At 41.0% G+C, this 21,302-nt stretch overlaps 1 protein-coding gene across 1 annotated transcript in view; it reads right to left on the bottom strand.

Moving 5' to 3' along the window:
• Positions 1-21,302, bottom strand: part of LOC122787852 (C3 and PZP-like alpha-2-macroglobulin domain-containing protein 8) — a 116,897-nt gene that overhangs the window by 34,934 nt on the left and 60,661 nt on the right. The window contains exons 2-3 of the mRNA XM_044054767.1: positions 8,842-8,993; positions 8,212-8,234 (exon numbers count right to left, since the gene is read on the bottom strand). Coding sequence (XP_043910702.1) covers positions 8,212-8,234; positions 8,842-8,993 — 175 coding nt within the window. The remainder of the gene's footprint in view (positions 1-8,211; positions 8,235-8,841; positions 8,994-21,302) is intronic.

Below are 21,302 nucleotides of genomic sequence, written 5' to 3'. Positions count from 1 at the left end.
AGTCCAGGGATATAAGGGTGCCATTACTGAATTGAATGGAGAAATCTATGGGGGAGTACTTGCTCTTTGTTGTAAACAGTAGTAGCTTGGTCTTTTTGGTGTTCAAAAGAAGGCATCGTTTAGAGAACCATGCCTCTACTATTATACAATGACATTACTTAAGAAAAAAATGACTTACTTTTCTTAAACAATGTCTTTGTATAACGGCACCGTGGTATTCTGCTTCTGCTACATATCCTGTTGCTTTTTTTGATGTACTAAGCATGCGTATGGAACTTGCATTCCCAGGCTTACCCAGTACATCAGTGCTTTTGAAAGGAACCAATGGAGAAAGGAAGGTCTCCATTGCTCCTTTTGTTTATTAAATAAAAAAAAACTTCAGACAATTTAGGGGTAGGAGAGAGGCAGAATGGAGGAAATACAAGGAAAATCAAGTACATGTCTTTAGTTTTGAATAACGTTCCTGATTTTCCTAGTATTTTCTCTGTCCTGTCTCTCTTGTATATCCAGAGACCAGATTTCTAATTTTATTGTTATTTAAAAAATTAAAAGTTACAGTATATACCAATGGAAAAAAGTCTGGGCGACCAGACCTTTTTCCATTGGTATGTGCTCAGATCTACAATGGTTGGGCTGACCAATCAGCATGCCAGTTTTTGAATGCCAATGGCCAGTCATTGTATAATAAAAGTTGGATATCTTGCTTGGATCAATGTAAAGTATCTATATGGTCTGAAGAAGTGAGGAGATTATCTTATTACTTTTGTCTGGAGAGTGGTCACATGGGGACCACTGTGTGGCTGTGTAGCTGATATTTTTAGTATTTCTGGCATTAGTAACTTCAGGGTACTTATGCTTGGAGTTTTGCCACCCCTCCCAAAAGATGTGTACAATGTTGGTTTTCACCCACGTGTCTTTTCAAGCATTTTTTGTTCATTGATGTGTTTTTCAGAATCTTGTCAGTTGTTGTGTTGTACTATATCTACCAAAGTTCAATGCAGAATGTCCACTAGTTACTAATCTTACTAAATAAGAATGTGGGTTAATGAATGACAAAAACAATAGGAAAAAAATAGCAAACTAAGAATCATGAAACTCGGTAAAAGGGGGAGGGTTAGTTTTGACGGACACTATAGATTTATCTACTATGAGCTGCTTAATAATGCAATTCAATAAACAAGGTCTCCAAGAAATAAATTCACAAGGTCTCCAAGAAAGAAATTCATATCTTTTATTACATATTAAATTTGACCTTGAATGATCTTTTAGGCCCATAAATGATTAACCACAATCTATACAAATTCATCACGGCGGAGTATATGGTGGTTCCTGCCATCCTAAGGATACTCAAAATGCACAAAAATGTCCATGATCCACCCCTACGTCCTATTGTGTCTGCTGCAGAATCAATAAACGCATCCTTTACAGATATACATAGATGGTACAGAAACATTTTTTTATATAAATTTCCCTTACATTTTAAAGGATTCACAGGATTTTTTTTTTGGGGGGGGGTTACATAAAAAAGGAATTTTACTACAATGATTTGTTACTAGCAACTATTGATGCCATTTCTTTTCTTGTATACATCACCTTATAGGTATCAACTGGTTCCGAGAAGCATGCCTGCAATTTGAGATTTTGCATAACAGAAAACAACATGTTAGTTGGTTTCTTGGAAACATTGTTGGAAAATAATTCTACTTTGCATCATCTGAGTTTGAAAGAAAAATTAGAAAGAAAATGTATATGGTAAAATAAGTAATTATGACACTAGGAATAAAGACATGTTAAAACGTGGATCATGCCAACCATGCAAAAACATATTTATGGGTCAAACTTTAAGACCAACACTTTCTAAGAAAGTATATTGTACAAAGCAGACTAATACCACTGGAGTTATTTATACAGGCTTCTCTGATTTCTGTCACTCATTCTACGTTGGTAAAATGGAAAGAGCTCTTAAAAATATATATGAGCACTGCCATGAGAAAAAAACAAGTAAACAATGCTTTACACAAACACAAGTTAAACTGTCCAAGTTCTTATTTTATTCTAGAGCATGTTCTACCTAAACTTGGGGGTGGGGGGTGGGCATGGGAGGATACAGTGGAGTATCATGAGCTCCACTGGCAGCTAAGGCTAAATGCCAGCACTATACCTGGTCTTCATGACATGCTCTCTATAAACAGTGTGCTAAAACTAAGAGCCTAATAAGTTGTACTTATTAGTAAGTTATCACTGAAATGCTTTTTGTGACATTTATTGCATTTGTTTTTATACACAATTTGTATCCACTACTGAAGTTTGAACTTGTATTATGTCTTGATTGGTTAGCTAAATTAATTATGCAAGCTTTGAGGAGGCTTTTTTGTTTTGAAGTCCTGCTTATAATCAGGGATGAAAGCACTTAACATTCTGTATTTACATTAAATCAATTAAACTATCATCATGATTTAATCAGTGTTCTCTTATTTCCTGTGCTATGGAAACTTCTGGACGTTGTCCTCGTTTTCTGCGTCTAGTTGTTGTTCTAGGGGAAGGATGGAAGCCAAGAGTTCTTTTTGCAGGAGATAGTCCAGCAATTGTTTTTGAATACATTTTTTCAAGTATTTTGGCAAGGGGAGATAAATAACTTTAGACCTATAGCAATCTTACATCCGTTGAATTTCTGGGTCTATATTATTTCTTTGACAGCTTAGGTTGTTGAATGCTCAATGATAGACACCTAAGCGTCAAAGTTTCAAAATTGCAAACGGCCATATAAGCAAATTCTTTCCTTGGGAAAGAATTTGTTTGGCCGCTATCGGGGACTTGCCCTTTCCCCAATGTAGAGTGATCTTGGAGTTGGTATATTTAGTTAGGGGCGGTGGGGGCATAGCCCCCCCCCCCATTATATTTAGGTTGAAAAGTTAATTTCATTTCTGGACAACCAAGCAAATTCTTTCCTGAGGAAAGAATTTGCTTATGTGGCCTTTCACGATTTTGAAGGTGAAACGCTTAGGTGTCTATCATTAAGCATTCGACAACCTAAGCTGTCGAAGAAACAATACAGACCCAAATTTCCTTCCTTGTGCATAGGGATAATGTAAGACTTTTTTCAGAGACAGGGAATGTGGTATTCCTGGAATGACCTATTTATAAGGACCAAGACAGGGCAGTCAATGCTACTGACTGCTATTTTTAAACAGCCGCTTGGAAGATAATCAGCCGAAGAAGACACGCACGGTTTGAGTTGAAGTTTAGTTTTATATAAGATGTGGGCACAGGTTTGAAGGTGAAAGTGGATGTGGTGATATGTGGCTGTTGGGCAGGATTGTGATTGGATGTTGAGGAATCCTTAGCTAATGCTATTGTAGCTATAAAATATGAGTTGAACTGTATTGTTTTGAGTGGTGAGTTATCGAGAGAGAGGTTGGGGTTGGCTGGGATGTACGATTTCTTTAATGAGTGTCCAAAATTTTTTAGGGCCATGTTTAGTATTATTCTGACACTTGTACTATTGTTTTTTTGTCATCATTTATTTGCTTTTTAGTACAATTATGAAACATTCTGAAGACTAAGATATTGTTTTGTATTTCTGCCTTTCTTTCCAAGCTTTTCCTGTAGCCTGCATTATCATGCTACTCTTTTTGGATAGCATTATTTGTTTTCATTTGCTTCCTTCAAGGAGATGCAAGGCTATTTAGGATGTTTAGCTAAGGGGAGGATTTTTAGGAAGTTCCAGTTAATAGATGACAGTGTAGTAAACATTTCTGGGTTAAATATGGCGTAAGGTTACATGCTGTTTTATAAATATGCTGTTTAACTGGATGTGTGAGATGTCTAGTGGTATAGATTGGGAGGTGTTCAGAGAGAGTCTGACATTGTACCCGTGGTGGAGTATTTGCTAGGGTCTAATATTAGGATCCAGTCTAATACAGATTTTGATGTTTTGCTATAATGTGTGGGGCTATTAATTACCTGTGTGAAACCATAAAAGTTCATGCTAGATGTAGGGGAGTTAAAAGTATTATGTCCAACCCACATTCACATCACCTAGTAAAATTTTTTCTTGTGGAAATCCAATGTAGGGTATCTTCGAGTATAGTTGTATTGATGCCAGGAGGGACAAAGGACAGTAATACCTCTCAACTTTATAGATATTTGCAGAATGTCTACATTTTTACCTCATATTTTTGGTAAGTTTTTCATAAAATTGTGGCTTAGTAGCAAATCATTAAAGACTGAAGTTAGAAAATAATGACAGACATTTGGGTTTCAGACTTCACACCCTTCAGAAATTCATGCTAATGCAAAACATGTTATTCCATCAACTTTCCAAGTTTGTAAGAGCAATATTTAAAAACTGTCCCTATTTGTACCACTTTTTTCATGGCTTTGTCCAGATTTCTTGTTCTAAGAGGTTGAGAGGTATTATTAGTAATACATACTTGTTTATAACTGTTTATTTTGAGGAAAGCAATAAGCTCTGCTGAACTGAATTTTGGTGTTGGTTTGCTCTAAGGGGAAATGTGGTAGGTACTGGAAATAATAAAGCAATACCACCACTCCTCCTCTTTATACAGTTATCACTGATATTATAACCATGAGGTACAACTTCGGAGTCATTTATGCTAGATTTAAACTAAGTTTCAGTTACAGGGAGAGCATCAGGCTCATGTTAGCTAATCCAGGCATGTAGTTCTGCAGTTGTATTTCTTATAATTCTAAGATTTACTGCCACAAAAACTAGATCACTAGGGCTGGGAATTGGCTGTTGCTGGGTAAACTGTAGAAAATATTTTGAGAACTAAGCCAACACCGGAATGGAAAAAATATATTTTACCAATAGGGTTGAAGAAAGTAGGGCCACAAAAAAAGACAAAGAGGAGGTAGAATTTATTGGAGAAAAATCAAAGGAACAAAGTTACTGGGCAAGTAACTAAACAGGGGGAGGTAACAGAAAGGGATGAGAAGCAAAAGAAGACTGGATTTCAGGTTAGTGACTACCTTACCTACCAAGGATTGGCAGAACACAGGCAAAGGGAAAGAGAAAAGGGATTGGCTAAGTAAAAGACCAACTGTGTTAGGGCTTTTAATAGAGCTTGGAATACACTATTAAAAACTGAATATACCATGATAACTGTACGAGATTAGAAAAGATTGGGCAGACACAGCAGGAAGGCAATAAATAAAACGAGAGGACATCTGCATAACTCCCAAGTATGCAAAACTACAAAAGATTTAGGATTTTTGCTTGGAAATGTTTGGACGGGTATTTTTATACAAGTAGACTTCAGAGAATTTTCCTCAGGTAGACAGGAAACGATGGGGGTGTGAAGGAAATGACAGAGGTAACTGGGAATATGTCTTACGGGAATGTAACGAGTTGGCAGATTTAAAAAAAATTCTCTGAGTGCGTTGTCAGAAATGTTAGGAGAGCAAATGGTTGTAACCAAAATAATTACTAATTTTAGATGAGATATAGATCTGATTTGCCCAGACATGGTAAGGAAAATCCAAGTTTTAAGATTAATGGCTGCCAAAAAAAGGAATTACTAGAAAATTAAAGTCAAACTTTAAATCAGCTGTAAATGAACTACTGAACACTGTAAAGGGTTGGGATATTTAGAAAAGGGTAGGAACAAACTACATAGAAATAAATGGAATTTGTGGGAATACATGAAAAACAATGTTAAGGAGGACTGAAGTTTAAGGGAGTCAGAATTTACTTAATTCTGTGGTGTAAGAATTAACAGAACATATCTGAAAAATGCATGGCGATTACAAATATTTACTATGGTTTGTTTTCCTTTCTATTATTGTGTTTGAGTACCTATGTGTACAATGTAAGAATTTAATAAAGGTGTTTAAAAAATTGGGGCTGGAAAGAAAGCAATGAATGTCATGGCAAAAGAACTATTGTCATCCTGGAAACAGAATCAGAAGATAAGACCCGCATTTCTATAGTTTTCATCAAACTCTTAAAATCATCTTCCAGTCAAGATTTGAGAGCGCAAGGAGAGAATGTCAGGAACTTCTGGAAAGGAATGAATGAGGTGTAGAATAAAATATTTTATTTAGCTCCTGGCTCTCTGCATTGGTATTACTCACATTCTTCCTCAAAGGACTTGCTGGCACTACAATGACTTCAATTTGGGAAACCCCAGAAGAGGGTGGTTTATCTGACAAACTAGGAGAATTAATGCTCAGATTGTGGAACCTTTGAGTGAACAGAAGATGGCCTGGGAGAATCTTTAGGTGGAATCTAGCCTTCCTGCCTATGCTTCTCTCTTCCAGGTTTGGGATCACCAGTACTGGAATCTTTTACAAACAAGCATTTCAAAAGGAGTGCATTATTTTTCTTGCTAAGTTCTTGATCCAAATGGAGCATACATATCAGTTCATGTTTAAGCTGCACAGAGTTTGCTCAACCTGAAGTAGAATTTTGTGCCCACAAACCTGTCGCTTAAAACCAAAGACTTACTTGCCTAGTCTATGATTAACTGACACAACAATAACCAAAGTCCAGAAAATGGCTACCAATACCATCTATATACACCCAACAAGACATTTAAATTAACCACAATCTAATAACTTACAAATGGGGGGCAAAACTCGGAAGAATAAAATAATTACTAACACTCCAGAAAAAAAAAAAAAAAGGTGTCACAGTTGGAGCATAGGAGGCCAAACATGCAGGTAACCACTTCAAAACCCATGAAGCAAGGAAAGATATGATCTTAAACATGGTATAAATGAGCTTCTGAAAAGCTTCCAATACACTGCAAAGTATAACAAATTTTATGAACTATACCACTAGGAAACAAGAGAAACATAAGCCTAGGTTAATCTCTTCTTGTGAATGAATTTGCATGAAATGACATCTAAAGAGTCACTCAGGCACACTGCAATGTTAAATCAGCGGGAGGAGCTGGAACCCGTTTTTAAACGTGCTCATTGACTGCTGAAAGATAAAGTTTTCATAGCCTTCCAATAACGGGATTAAATTGCAATGCCAGCAGTTTTGGAATTTATGCATAAACACCCACACGCACACAGTAATGGTTGCTTGGGTGAATCATGAGACACAAGTTTGAATACAATAACATTTGACTGAAAACTCATTTGTCTGAATCATGGCGGACTGAAATTTGAAGTAAAGATGCACTGCAAAACTGTTTTTTCACAGTTCAACTACTTTGCAACTGTGAACTGGAGGGACAAAGCCTCCCACTTGGGGGTGTGCAAGGGGACTTGCCCCCCCCCCCACAAAAAGGTTTTAAAGTGTTTGCTCTAGTTTCTTCTGAAATATGTTTGTGCATTAGTACTCACTGCTAACTGTTTCTCGCCTCCAGTCATGAGCAATTGTGCAATGAGTACATTTAAGTTTGATGTAATCACTTTTTTCAGTCAAATACGAGTCTACAAATGGTTTCTCCAGTCAAAAGCATTCCCACTCAAATGCACTGAATCAAAATACATGTGCAAATACATATGCATGTATATACATTATATATCTATATTCAGACACACACATTGTATAAACCGATATTAAGTGATCACCTTGTTGAGTGGTAGGAAAGATGTTCTTGATTTGCCTAACATTATATCAATTACGGTTACTGCTGAGTTTGAGGTGGTGGAATTTCTTATGGCTTTTCTCTGGACGCTGTGTTTGTGCAACTGTGTAGTTAAAGATATGGGATAAAGCCCCCGCATTTGGGTGTGTGTATGGGGTAGATATCTCCTGTGTGGTTGAAACTGTGCCCAAGGTATTACTTATAGTGGCAGTGTAATTGCAAAAGGAATTCTAATGCTTTCCTTTTACAATCATCTGTGATTCATTAATAAGGATGTTTGATAGAAAGTTTACTTAATGTATTTTTACGGAAGATGTAGCTGCAAAAAACTGAGCAGTCAATGTTGGGGAATATTACTACCAAAAAAACAAAAAAGCAAAGCACCATGGATACATGCATCAAAAATAATTAAGTTCATAAGGAGGTCTCTCCCTAACAAACCTAGGTTTTAGAGCCTACTGTACACACACAAATGCAGTTTCCCCAACCATTATTGCTACAGCCCACACTTGAATTTATGTTACAGTGCTTAAAGCCTTTCTAAAAGAAAATGATAAACTATTGAAACTTAAATCCTCAAAAATCATTTAGCAATTTGTAGAAAAATATTCAAGAGAGATTTTAAAAAGTAAAACCATGGACATACCTTGAGCTTAATTGTTCCTTTATCTGTAAGGAAAGAAAATGGCATATATTGGTAAGAATACACTTCTGCGCATATAGCATCTTTATCTTTCTGTCATAACTACTAGCTAAGCAAAGCAGCTGCAACCTAAGTATCAATGCCATGTGTGTGAGTATGTAAATGCTGAAGGACTACACATGAAAAAAATGCTGTTTTACAGTTTTCTGACAGTTACGGACTGCTCCACTATTTCCTCCAATTACACTTATGAACAAATCAGAACAATCATACAAGTTTATCAAATTAAGGCAAGTAACATGTTTTTAAAATTAATTCCATCTAAACCATGTATGCTATACAGCTATTAACAAGAAAATAAGGACCAGGTCATTTTAACACATGGAGGTTTTAAGTCTGCTCCCACAGCTGACCTCCCTTCTTTATGAACGTAAGATTTTTGCACACTTCCTGTTAATTTCCATTCACTTATCCCACATTTGAAATCCTTGATTAACATGTTACCCACAACACTACTACAATACTGCAGGTCACAAATTACAAATCCACCAACTGAGCTATCTACAGTACTATACTAAGGGCACAACGTATTCATGCATTTAGAATAAACTAAGACACCACTTGAGATCTTACCAAACACTGTCCCATGACTATGAGCTACGGTTTCTCCCTTGATTACAAGTTGAACCTGGACCTTTGTTTCTTTAGCAGCATTAAATATTGTCACGCTGATGGCTTCTTCTTCACCTGAACGGAAGACGGAAGGTGCTGCAATCAAATATCCCCTGGGAAAACCAGTAAACAGGCAGACAGTAACAAAGACAACAAAAAGTACAGCAACATTTTTTTCAACTTTCTTTACTTCAGAAAATACTCAGACAGCTGAAGACAGTTTAACTCATAATTCAACAATGAAATATATATATATATATATATATATAAATGACAGGCAAAGTGACCAGGCTAATCCAAGGCAAGTGACAAGTGCATCTCTGAACTACTTAAAAAAAAATGATTCATAAGAAATAATGTTATAGAAAACTGACATTTAAAGTGTAAATAAAATGTCTTGGCATTCCATCAACACCTGCTGGACTGATGGTTAATTTCATCATGTGAGCTTAACTTTTCTCAAGGTGATGTCATTTCACAGCAGGTTAAAACAAAGAAGGTGAAAGGCAGTGAAGTCCAATCCCCCACATGGGATGTGGGTTGATTTTCTCTCTCTCTCCACTTCCCACACAGCATACATCACGTTTTCGTCTGTCAAATTTAAGGGTCCATCAGATCTAAAGAGGGTCAACAAAACATACCACTTTGAGAAACACTTACATCTAAAAATCACTGCTCTAAACAGGATCTTAAGACCAAAGGCTGATGTAGTGATAAACCAGAAGTTAGAAAATAAAAGGTGAACAACAGAAAAATTCCAACTCCAACAACGTCAATACTTTATTACAGCATAATGCACTGAAGAAGGATTTATATCCTAAAGCATTGCTGGAATAAAGTATTGACGTTCTTGGAGTTGGATTTTTTGTTATTCAACATTTAGGATTATTAAGCGTACCTTCGTTGAAAGTTGGGCATTAAACTGGCACCTCGGCACTGTAAAAACCTACCGACAATCATTAGCGGACCGGAGTTCTGCTGTGGTGACCCCCAACTGGGAAAAGCTGAAACAACCACCAGTACAAAAGAAAAGTATCAACAGTGTAAAGGGCACTTAGCAGCATAATAAATGGCAATGTTTTAAATCAATGGCATTTCTGCACAAAGTATCACTCAACAAAAGGTCTGAAAAAGACAGGATGCAGTTGGATCATTTTCAAAGTGGACTGCTTTAAAATCCTGAATTCCACTGTTTTTACTAAATTAGTAATTTTGTGGGTGTCCTCACCCAAGCCTATATGTTGCCACCACAAAGGTATAGGACTTCAAAGAGGTGCTACACCCTCAGAGTTAGCAAGTACGTGAGGAAAGTAGTGAAGTTATCTGAACAGTGGTTTCAGTAGTTTTGCCATTCAATAACAATGTTACGGTAATTGAGGTCAAAATGGCATCAGACTTTGGATAAACCCAGTTTGAATGTTTTGTTTGTGGTGGAAGACTGCTTTGTGAAAAAAAATTTTTGCAGTCATAGTGGAGTCATTCTTTTACACGTCAGAAAGCTGTAAAGAATCATTTTCCAAAGGTACTTGCTTCACTTAGAAGCCGGTCATAAAACTGCTTGGATAAAGAAATGTGCTACTAATTAAAAAGAAAAAAATCTGCTTAAATTACTACTAACCTTAGGAAAATAAAAAAATATCCCTTATTTGTGGAAAATGGGCAACTGTTTTATGTTGCAGAACAAAAGAGGATAAGACAGTTGCATACCAAGTACTTGAGTAATATAGCTACATCAATTTTTTAGGACATTAAGTCTAAGATGGAAGTAGTGTGACCACGGCTAGGTCGCTCCATTATGAAAGCATCTGATGGTTATCTTATGCTCATACAGTATCTCCATTTGCTGCTCTAAATTGCTCCTTAATCAATTTATTTTCTCATTCAGCTCTGACATGGCGTTAGAAGAAACTAAACAGTTTTACAACACATTATATTAATAATGACCACCACCTCTGCCTTTGCAGAGAAACCTCTCAGAAGAATTCAGTCCTGCATTCAATGTCACTGGTGAGGAAGCTGTTAAGGTATTTTCTTCTTTTTTTTCTTTTTAAAGAAAATGAAAAAACAAAACTTGAAGCATTGAAAAGTTCAAAATATAATGAGAATCAAAAAAGACTACCTTATTGTGGGACACTTTTTGGAATAAATCAACGGGTGCATTAGATTATGGATGCATATATAAATGAACTTGGTGAACTATCCAATTCACTGATAAATATAACAGCCTGTAGCATCAGACATTTTCCTTCTAAGAAGCAAATTAACAGAATAGGATTCAACACTGGAAACATCCACAGATGTGTGCTGTGTGAGCAGTTTAATATGCAACTCAAAAAGTTAGAGATAAAATGATCATCATTAAAACTGATACTGTGAAAACAATGCAAACTGACATCCAGAAACAATGAAAATAAAGGCTGCAAAGTAGGCAACAACATGGTAACTAAGTTAGCACCTGGTAAAACAGCGGTCAGAAAGCACATCCTGGCTAAATGCAGTGTGTGTGGATATAGGCATAAAGAGTTATGCTGCAGAGATGAAAATCAAATGTGTAGATTATGCAGAGGGAATAACCATTTTGCAAGGCTATGTCTGTGTATGAAATGTAAAAAGGCACAGATGCAACAGAATATTAATACAGTGGAGAAAAGCAAGTAGTGCAAAGCAAAGCTAATGCATAAGGTAATGGCCAACATGACTGTATGAATGAAAAAATACATTTCAAGATAAAAATTAAATGAAAACAGCCTCTGGCATAAGAGAGTGCTGCAAGGAGAAAGTACAGTTTTGTACCTACCATAAATGTAGATGTCTGATAGATATGCAACTGCAGTCATAACATATGGGTTGTCCTGCCTCAGGCAGCCCTCGGTCGGCCGGATTCCAAAGTCTGGGTCCGGCGTCAGCTGGTGTCGCCTCCTCTCAGACGTCAGAACGGCTGGAGTATAAAGGCATCGGCCGACGCCATCTTCTTCAGTGTTTCTTGCCCCAGATGCCAGGTGCCCTCCTAGGAAGGCTAAATTTGGTGAATGGATAAACAATTCCAGACATGCACAACAGTAATAAACAGATACACCATAGGCGATACCCTCAGCTAAGAGGGATAGGGGCAGTGGACCCATAAAGAAGGTTGCAGAGGGGTAGGAGGGTGGGAAAATCCGACTGCAGTTGCATATCTATCGGACATCTACATTTATGGTAGGTACAAAACTGTACTATGTCCTTCAAGAATGCAACTGCAGTCATAACATATGGGTTGAACACCATAGCCAAGCTGGGGGTGGTTGGAACTAAGAAAGTGACGGTGTAGCTAAAATGCCCTGCAGGACTGCCGAAGCAAAGCCTGCTCGGGATATGGAGTATAAAGGCAGGTTGTAGTGCTTGGTAAATGTATGCACGGAGCTCCATGTAGCAGCCTCTAGAATGTCCTTTGTAGCCACTCCTCTTAGGAAAGCTGTGGATGTGGCTATAGCTCTGGTGGAGTGTGGCCTAATATTGGCTGGCACACCTTTTCCATGATAAGAATAGCAGAATCTGATGCAGTGTCCAATCCATTTGGAAATTGTTTGTTTGGAGATTGCTTTTCCTTGTACTCCAGCAGCATAGGCTACAAGCAGTTGGTCAGACTTTCTGGTGGCCTTAGTTCTGTCCAAGCAGTAGCATAGTTGTCTGTGTATGTCCAAAGTATGCAGCAGTGCCTTCCCCCCTGTTTTGAGGATTGGGGAAGAAAGTAGGCAGGTGAATGGCTTGATTTAGAGACACCCTGGAAATTACTTTTGGCATGAATGAAGGATTGGTTCTTAGAGAGACTCTGTCCTGATGAAAAATGAGAAAAGGAGGTACTGCCATGAGCACCTGTATCTCCGAGACTCTTCTTGCTGATGTGATTGCCAATAGGAAAACCATTTTCCATGAGAGAAATTGCATTTCTGAAGTTGCTGCTGGTTCAAAGGGAGGAAGCGTTAACTTTTCCAAGACGAAATTGAGGTCCCATGCAGGTACTGGCGGTTTCCTGGGAGGTTTGATATTCTTTATCCCTCTTAGGAACCGTCTTAGCAAAGGATGTGAAAACTCAGGTGGATCACAATTGTATTTTGCTGAGATTGCTGAGGCATGAATCTTTATGGAAGAATATGAGAGACCAGTATGAAACATTTCTGCCAAGTATTCCAATATCTGGGGTATACTCAATACTGTTGTATCCTGACCCCTGTTAGCATTCCAGATGATGAATCTCTTCCACTTGGCTGAATAGGTTTTTCTGGTGGAAGGTCTGCGTGCTTCCAGTAAGATCTCTTGAACTTTTTTGGAAAGAGATATCGGAAGGAGTTATGGTAACCTCCAGGCTGTCAGATGCAATGTTTTCAGGTTTTAATGAACAGTCCTGTAATTGTGTTGTGTTAGAAGCACAGGCCATAGGGGCAGAGGCCATGGTTTGGTCCGAGTTATGCTCAACAGCAATGGGTACCAGTGCTGCCTTGGCCAGTCTGGAGCTATCAAAATGCCTGTTGGTTGTTCTGCTTTGATCTTCAGTATCACCTTGATCAACAGTGGTAGAGGAGGGAATGCATAAATTGTTAGGGAATTCCAGCTGAAGGAGAGAGCATCCGTTTTCCAGGCTAGAGGATGGTGGGTCCTTGTACAGAACTTTTCCAGGTGATGATTCATGTGAGAAGCAAAGAGATCTATGTCCGGTCTTCCCCATGTCCTTGTTATTTGTGAGAAAATGTGAGGATGCAGCATCCATTCATGTGGATCCAAGAAATTTCTGCTCAGCTTGTCCGCCAGTACATTGTCCTTGCCTGGCACAAACTGTGATTGCAAATGCATCTTCAGACCTAGGGATTTCTCCCAGAGAATCATAGTTAGTCTGCAGAGGGGATAAGAATGAGTGCCTCCCTGCTTGTTTATATACCACATAACAGTGGTGTTGTCTGTCCTTATTAGCAAATGTCCTTGAAGTGATTTTTCGAAAGTCTCGATTGCATGTATCACTGCCATCTCTTTTTGGTTTATGTGCAGATGCCTTTCCCTTGGTGTCCATTGACCTTGAATGCATCTGCCCTCCATGTGCGCCCCCCATCCATGGTCTGAGGCGTCTGTTGTAATCATTTCACCTGCTTGAGGTTTGTTGAAAGACATGCCTTTGTTTAGCTGACTTGCTTGAGCCCACCACAAAAATTCTCTTTGCAGACATGGAATCAGTGGGATTACGTCCTCTAGGCTTTGGCTGTGTTAGGACCATAAGCTTTTTAAGTACCATTGCAGCTTTCTCATATGAAGTCTTGCCAAAGGTATCAGAAGAATGCAAGATGCCATGAACCCCAGAGCCTGCAGGATTTTCCTTGCAGTCAGCTGGGAGAGCTTTGCTAGGCCTTTGAAGTACTCTGGTAACTGCTGTTTTTCCTCTGTGAGATAAGCCATTTGTGTTTTTGTGTCCAGTTTGGCTCCTAGAAAAATAATTTGTTGGGATGGCAGAAGTCTTGATTTCTGAATGTTGACTGTGTATCCCAAGGCCTGTAGTAATTGAATGACATAGTCCAAGTTTGCTATCAAGGTTTGTTTGTTGTCTGCTTGTATGAGGCAGTCGTCCAGGTAGGGGTATATTTGAATCCCCTGGAGTCTGCAGTGTGCCACTACTGATGCCAGGCATTTCGTGAACACTCTGGGCGCCGCAGTAGATAAGCCAAACGGCAATGCTGAGAATTGATAATGCTCTGTCCCTGCAAGAAATCTGAGGTATCTTCTGCAGCTTTGTCTGATTGGGACATGCAGGTATGCCTCCTTGAGGTCCAGAGTGACCAGCCAAAACCCCTTGCCCAGCATGGGAAGGAGTTGCTGCAACGTCAGCATTTTGAACTTTGGCACAATGAGATAAGTATTTAGAGTAGACAAGTCCAGTATAGGCCTCCATTTGTTTTCCTTTCTTGGAATAAGGAACAGTCTTGAATAAAATCCCTGGCCTTGTTCCTGTGGAGGGACCTTATCTATTGCTTTTATATTTAACAGCTTTGAAACTTGAATGAGTGCCTCTGCCCTTTGATGAAGTGGCAGGTTTGGCATGCCTTGTCTTATTGGTAAAGTATGGAAGTGGAATCTGTAACCCTTGTCTATTAAATCCAGAATCCAGTTGTCCTTGGTTAAGATATGCCAGTGTTTTGAGAATAAGGATAATTTTCCGCCCAAAGGAGCTTCTCTTTGAGCCCTTGTAGACGGTATGAAAGTCAAGTCATTGTGGTTGTCCTTGTGGTGCAGCTGGACTGCCTGCGCCACTTCTTTGATTTGGTGGTTGCCATTGGCGGCCCCTGTAGGAGCCTCGGTATTGTCCTCTACCTCGGCCACATCTGTTTTTTCCCCTTTGAAACTTGTCAGTGTCTAGAAAGGACCAATTCTTTGAAGGCCAATTCCTGCTGAATCTGGGTGGCTGAACCTGGAGGAAATCTTTGACTGTCTGAACTGATTTAGCTTTTTCCTCAATGGACTTCAACACATCTTGTGCATTAGCACCAAAAAGCTTCTGTTTTTCCAGAGGTGCATCAAGTAACTTTACTTTAACATGGTCTGGCAGTGGCTGTTCTTTTAACCAAGCATGTCTACGTATAACAGCCCCAGTCATAGCTGCCCTACATGAAGCCTCCAATGCATCATAACCACAATGAAGAAAATTATTGCTAACCTGCCGAGTGTTATGTACTAGATCCTGCAATGCCTTTCTATCAATAGGCTCAGGAGAGGCTAGCTTTTTCTGTAAATCATCCAGTAAAAAATCCTGGTACTGAAACATATGAAAAAAGGCAGTTAAGTGACCTCATGGCCAGGGTGGTAGAGGTATAAACTTTTTTACCCCATCTCTCCAGGGACCTAGCTTCCCTATCCGCTGGCAGTGGATTCTTGGCTGTGGAAGTAGCCACTCCCTTGGGGCCCTGTGAAATAGTTTCTAGATCCACAGAATGGGCCTTAAAGAGATGTTTGTGGGTGTCAGGGACCCTATAATATCTGTCTGGCTTGACAGGAGCAGGAGGGAGAGAATCAGGGTTAGCACTGGAGTCTGAGAAAACATCATCCAGGACATCCATAACTGGAGGGATAGCTAAAGGTCTGTGCTGGGGTAGCTTGAGGAAGGTACGTAGCCTTTTCCTGGAATCAGAGAATTCCTGACCCTGCCATTTAAAATGCTCCCTCAGGAGTGTAGGACTGCACCGAATGAAAAATCCTCTGGAAGAGAGGCAGAGGGAATTGATTCCTCGGCATAAGAGTCCTCATAGGCCTGGAAGGATTCTTCTTGGGTATCTGAATGCTCAGAATCCCCAGAGGCTTCATCTGAAGAGAGGTTGTCGGCCTGCTCAGTTCTGGGCCTTTTCTCTGCAGGCAGCTGAGAACCTCTGTCTGGATGAGGCTGAGACCCCCATGATAAGAGAAATAAGGTCTGCAGCAAGAGACATGATCTGTTTATCAGAAGAAAGGGCCTGGGCAGTAGGTTTAGGATGGGCCTTGGCCTGGCTGGCGGCCTTAGCACGTGCAAAGGCCTTGATGGACATGGCTACAGGAGGCCTAGCTGCCCCACGTGCAGGAGTAACCTTGTCCACAGGAATGGTGTCGGGTAGATCCAGAACTTCGGTTTCTGGAGGAAAATGAACAACCGGCACCGGTGTAGACTCCGAGACCGAAGGACGTGTTAACGCTGTGTCATCGGCCTGGAGCGGTTGAATTACCACTTCCAAAGGGACCAAAGCACTTGCGGAGGGTTTAGGAGGAGTATCGGTAGAGGACGTGGGCCGAGGATGTCAGTCCCGGTCCTTTCGTTTTTCGGTAGATTGAGTTGTCGGTTGTTCCGATGGCATGATATAAGTGAAAGATTCGCCGAAAAAGTCTTCGGCAAATTCTGCCCGGCGCCTGAGAGTGCACTTATTAAAGTAAGCGCAGGCCGAGACGTCGTGGTCTGGGCCCAGGCAAGGGAGGCAATAAGAATGATAGTCCTTATGAGGTATTTGTTTACCACAAGACAAACAATTATTAACTTTCTCAAGTTGTTCTGACATCGGTTGAGGCAAGAAAAAATGTTCCCCAACGGGGTACTTAGCTTTTAGATTACTTCGGTACTGAAAACACAGGAGCTGACTGACCGGCACTTGCGAACTGCTTCTGCTTCGGACACCGCGCGGCAAGAAAGACTGAAGATGGCGTTGGCCGATGCCTTTATACTCCAGCCATTCTGACGTTGGAGAGGAGGCGACACCAGCCGACGCCGGACCCAGACTTTGGAATCCGGCCGACCGAGGGCTGCCTGAGGCAGGACAACCCATATGTTATGACTGCAGATGCATTCTTAAAGGACATAATTTCTTCACTTTACAACATATTTTTTCCTGCTGGGTTCTTAAAACCACTGGCTCTCAAGCTACCCTCCTCTTATGCTACTTTATGCACAGAGCTCACTCTTACTTCTTTCATTGGTTCTGATTAGCAAGCACAACTGTATTATTTTGTGAAGGCACTCCCCTAATTAAATTCATTTACTCCCCACTGTCCCCAAAGTTAACAAGTACAACCAGATATCCTCAGATAAAATCCAACTCAAAATGAATTCCCCTCACACTTCAACTGTTGTGGATGTTTTACTATTCATAGGTTCATACTAGGCTATCTGCCCGAGGGCATTTACAAGCCTAGCCCATAGTTTTGTGGCTCACGCCACCCCTTTAGTTTGGAGAAACTATGCCCATTATTTTGCTGTGCCTCTGTCGAGCAGTGACACTAAGGTAACCCCTGGGGTGTATCTGCGATCTCCCATCCATTGGTCAAGATTCCTCTTGAACAAGGCCAGCGAGGTGCTCTGCCTCACATATACCGGGATTTTGTTCCACAGCATAGGGAGTCTTTGGGTGATGAATCTATCCCTCCAGCACGTCCTATTTATAACCGTGTCGAGGTTTAAGTCTCCCGCCCTTGTGGCTCTGAGGGATCTAGATTTTTTGAGATGAAGCATGTTCATCAAATCTGGGTTTGACATGGCCTTGTATGTCAGGCACAGGTCACCTCTGAGCAAGCGGTAAGCAACTGAATATAGCTGGAGTTCTTTCAGTCAGGCAGCATAAGACAGATTTTTGAGACCCTTTATCCTTTTGGTGAGGAACTTTTGTGGCCTCTCCAGCTGCTGCAAGTGTCGGGTCAGATACATTCCGAATGGGGCATTGTACTCAATCATTGGTCTGATGAGTGATGAGTATAGGGAGACTATGACCTCCCTTGATCTAGATGTGAATCCCTTCATGATAAGGTGGGCAATGTAGAAGGTCTTCCTAACTACTTTAGCAATATGAGTGTCAAATGAAAGGCTCCTGTCAACCTGGGTCCCCAGGTCCCTGATAACTTCTTCTGTGATCAGTGGATTGCCACCTATGTGGTAGCTAGGGGTAACCTTGTATTTCCCGAAGGGTATGACTATGCATTTCTTGGCATTTAACTTTAGGCCATGGCTCTGGCACCAGTTATCCGTTTCTGTGAGACCCTTTTGAAGGATATCTGTGTCAGATGTGTTTTCGACTACGGCGCCCAGTTTGCAGTCATCTGCAAACTTTGTCAGCCATAACCCTCCTGTGTTTGCTTGCACTTCAGAAAAGTAGATGCCAAACAAGAGTGGGCCCAGGACTGAGCCCTGTGGGACACCACTCGTGACAGGCTTTGAGTCTGACATGGCGCCAGCAACTCTGACCCTGTGGGTTCTATCACTCAGCCAGTTTGCAACCCATCTTGTAATGTATGGGTTTACATTTAAGTTGATGAGTTTTTCAATGATACCCGAGTGGGGTATTGTATCGAAAGCCTTCGCCAGGTCTAGGTAGGCTGTACGGACTGCCTTTCCCTCGTCAATGGCCTTGGTGACTGTTTCGAAAAAGTCAACCAAGTTTAAAAGGCATGATCTGCCTTTGACAAAGCCAAACTGGGTTGGATCCAAAGTCTGCAAATTCCCTATGTCTTTATTTATGAGATCCATTATGATCCTCTCCATGGCTTTGCAGATAAGGCTTGTCAAGCTAATGGGACGGTAATTTCCGGGGTCGGTGGAGGCACCACCTTTGTGAAGTGGGACCACAGTCGCTGTGCCACTCCTGGAATGCGTATCCGGAGGTGAGACTAAGATTAAACAGCTGTCCTAACTGTGGGTTTAATTCCTCGTTGAGTTCGTGGAGCACACAGCCGGGGACACCATCAGGTCCCATGGAAGCTGTGTTCTTTGCCTTGGAGAGAGCAGTTCTCACCTGCTAGTTAGAGATGTTTGGGGGCTACAATCATTTGGTATAGATATCTCTCCTTTTGGGGGTTTGCACTGAACCTGTCAGCCAGTATGTTGGCAATGTCTGTAGGATCAGTAATCTTCACATCATTTTGGACTAATTCTGAGCATATCTGGGAGTTTCCTCCTAGGTTTCTGACATAGCTAAAGAATGCCTTATGGTTGTCTTTAGAGTCCTTAGCTATTTTTCTCTCAAAATTAGCTTTGGATGATTTTATGAGAGCTCTTAGGTGTTACTTATAGTGATCAGCGGTGTCTTTCCTTTTAAGGATTTTGCTCTATCTTGTAGTAGCTTTCTCCTTTTGTTATAGAGTTTGTTTATGGCTGGGGTCCACCAGAGTGGACGCTTGCCTTTGGTACAAAGAGTCTTTGTTTTGCTTGGGATTGCCTGATCCATGCAGCCCTGCAGGTGCTGGTAGAAGGCATTTGTAAGTGATTCAGTGGTTTGAGTAATGTTTACGCCCGGCTCGGGGCCTTAAAGGAGACCACACTAGTCTTAAGCAGTGTGAAGTCGGCTTTCGAAGTTCTTTACTGTGGTCTTTTTATTTCGGGTGCGGGATAAGGACCTCCAGCGAGATTAGTTTGTGATCTGATCTCACCAGTGAGGGGTATACTTCCGGTGTTGAACATTGTGCTCCCATGTTCGTGATAATGAGATCAAGTATGTTTTCTCCTCTTGTGGGGATGGTGACTAGTTGTTCCATGGCATTTGAGTTTATGAACTCCAGGAACTTTTGGGCTAGAGTGTTTGGGCTTGAGTAGTGTTCCCAGTCTATATTAGGGTAGTTGAAGTCACCTAGTATGATGGTGTTCGGAGATACATTTATCCCCTCCAGTGTTTTCAGGAAGGCCATGTGAGGTTCCTGAGTTTGCGAGGGTGGCCTGTAACATGCTACAAATTGCAGAGCAGTCTTGCCTATGGTTAATTGCACCTGGATGGTTTCCGATGCATCGTGCGTTGCCACCAATCTTGAGGTGTGGGTGCCCTTGATGAATATGGATACCCCCCCACCTTTCTTGGTATTGTCCGGATTTTGGGGCCGGAAAGCATGATATGAGGTAAAACCTGATAGTGCTGGGGTGCTCTCAGGAGCCTTGAACCAGGTTTCTGTCACAGCACAGACATCGATGTTCTCCATACTGAGAAGGGCCTCGAGTGCGTGCATCTTGAGGTTAAGACTTCTGGCATTGAGCAGCATTACCCTTAGTTTTTTTTCTTTGTTGTGTTCTAGGGTGGTAGGTTTAGAATTTGAGCCTTGCCTAAAAAAGGCACTATGGGGGTGGCAAGGGCCTTTGCCAAAATCCGGAATCCCAGGGGTGACAGGTGCAAGCCGTCCCTTGTGAAGCAGCGTGGCTTGTCCAGCATGTCATCCCAGGCAGACAGACATTGGATCCCCTTTGAATGACACCAGAGTTTAAGGCTGATCACCTTATCTCTGCATTGTAGCATCATTCTTGGTGAAGGTAGGATACTGCTCAAGGTCAGGGTCATACCTGCTTGGGCTACATAATCAGAGAGCTCCTCTGTCTCTTTTCATGTAGTCCAAGGAGGTACGTCTCTGGTCGTTTACACCAGCGTGGACAATGATTGAGTCTTACTTGTACCTGCTGTTGAGAGAACTGAGTGCTTGCGTTATGTGGCGGATTCTGGCGCCCGACAGGCAGCTTACTGTGACCTTTTCCTTACTCAGTCTGGTGAGCGGGACGTCAGTGTGTCTGACTATGGAGTCACCAATGACTAGTGTGTCTGGCATTGTGTTTGGCCTTAAGGGCTGTGATTGCTTGTCACTCTGACTGTGTGGTCTATGTGTTGCAGGTGTTGTGTTCTGAGGTGGTAGTAGTTTGGGTGTCTGCTTTGGTGGCCTCTGCTGTTTTGTTAGATTTTTGATCAGAGCCTCCGAGTACGTCTTTGTGTGTTTATGTGTATGATTTGAGGTTGTGATGGTATTATGTGAGACTGGGTCTATAGTGTGTGTGGTTACCTTCTCCTCCTGTCTGGTCTTGCCAGTCCTATGTTGAGAGAGCTCAGCCTCCAGTTTGGCCGTATAGTTGCATCTCTCGCATGTATTTGTGTTTTGTGGTAGGAGGAGAGGGTTGTCTGTGTACATGAGGCAATTGTAACATTGCC

The sequence above is a fragment of the Protopterus annectens genome, chromosome 13.part0 (assembly GCF_019279795.1).
Source record: "Protopterus annectens isolate FY-2018-M chromosome 13.part0, PAN1.0, whole genome shotgun sequence".
In the NCBI taxonomy this organism is placed as follows: domain Eukaryota; kingdom Metazoa; phylum Chordata; order Ceratodontiformes; family Protopteridae; genus Protopterus; species Protopterus annectens.
The sequence above is the reverse complement of the archived record's forward strand: the minus strand, read 5'-3'. Positions and strand labels throughout refer to the sequence as shown.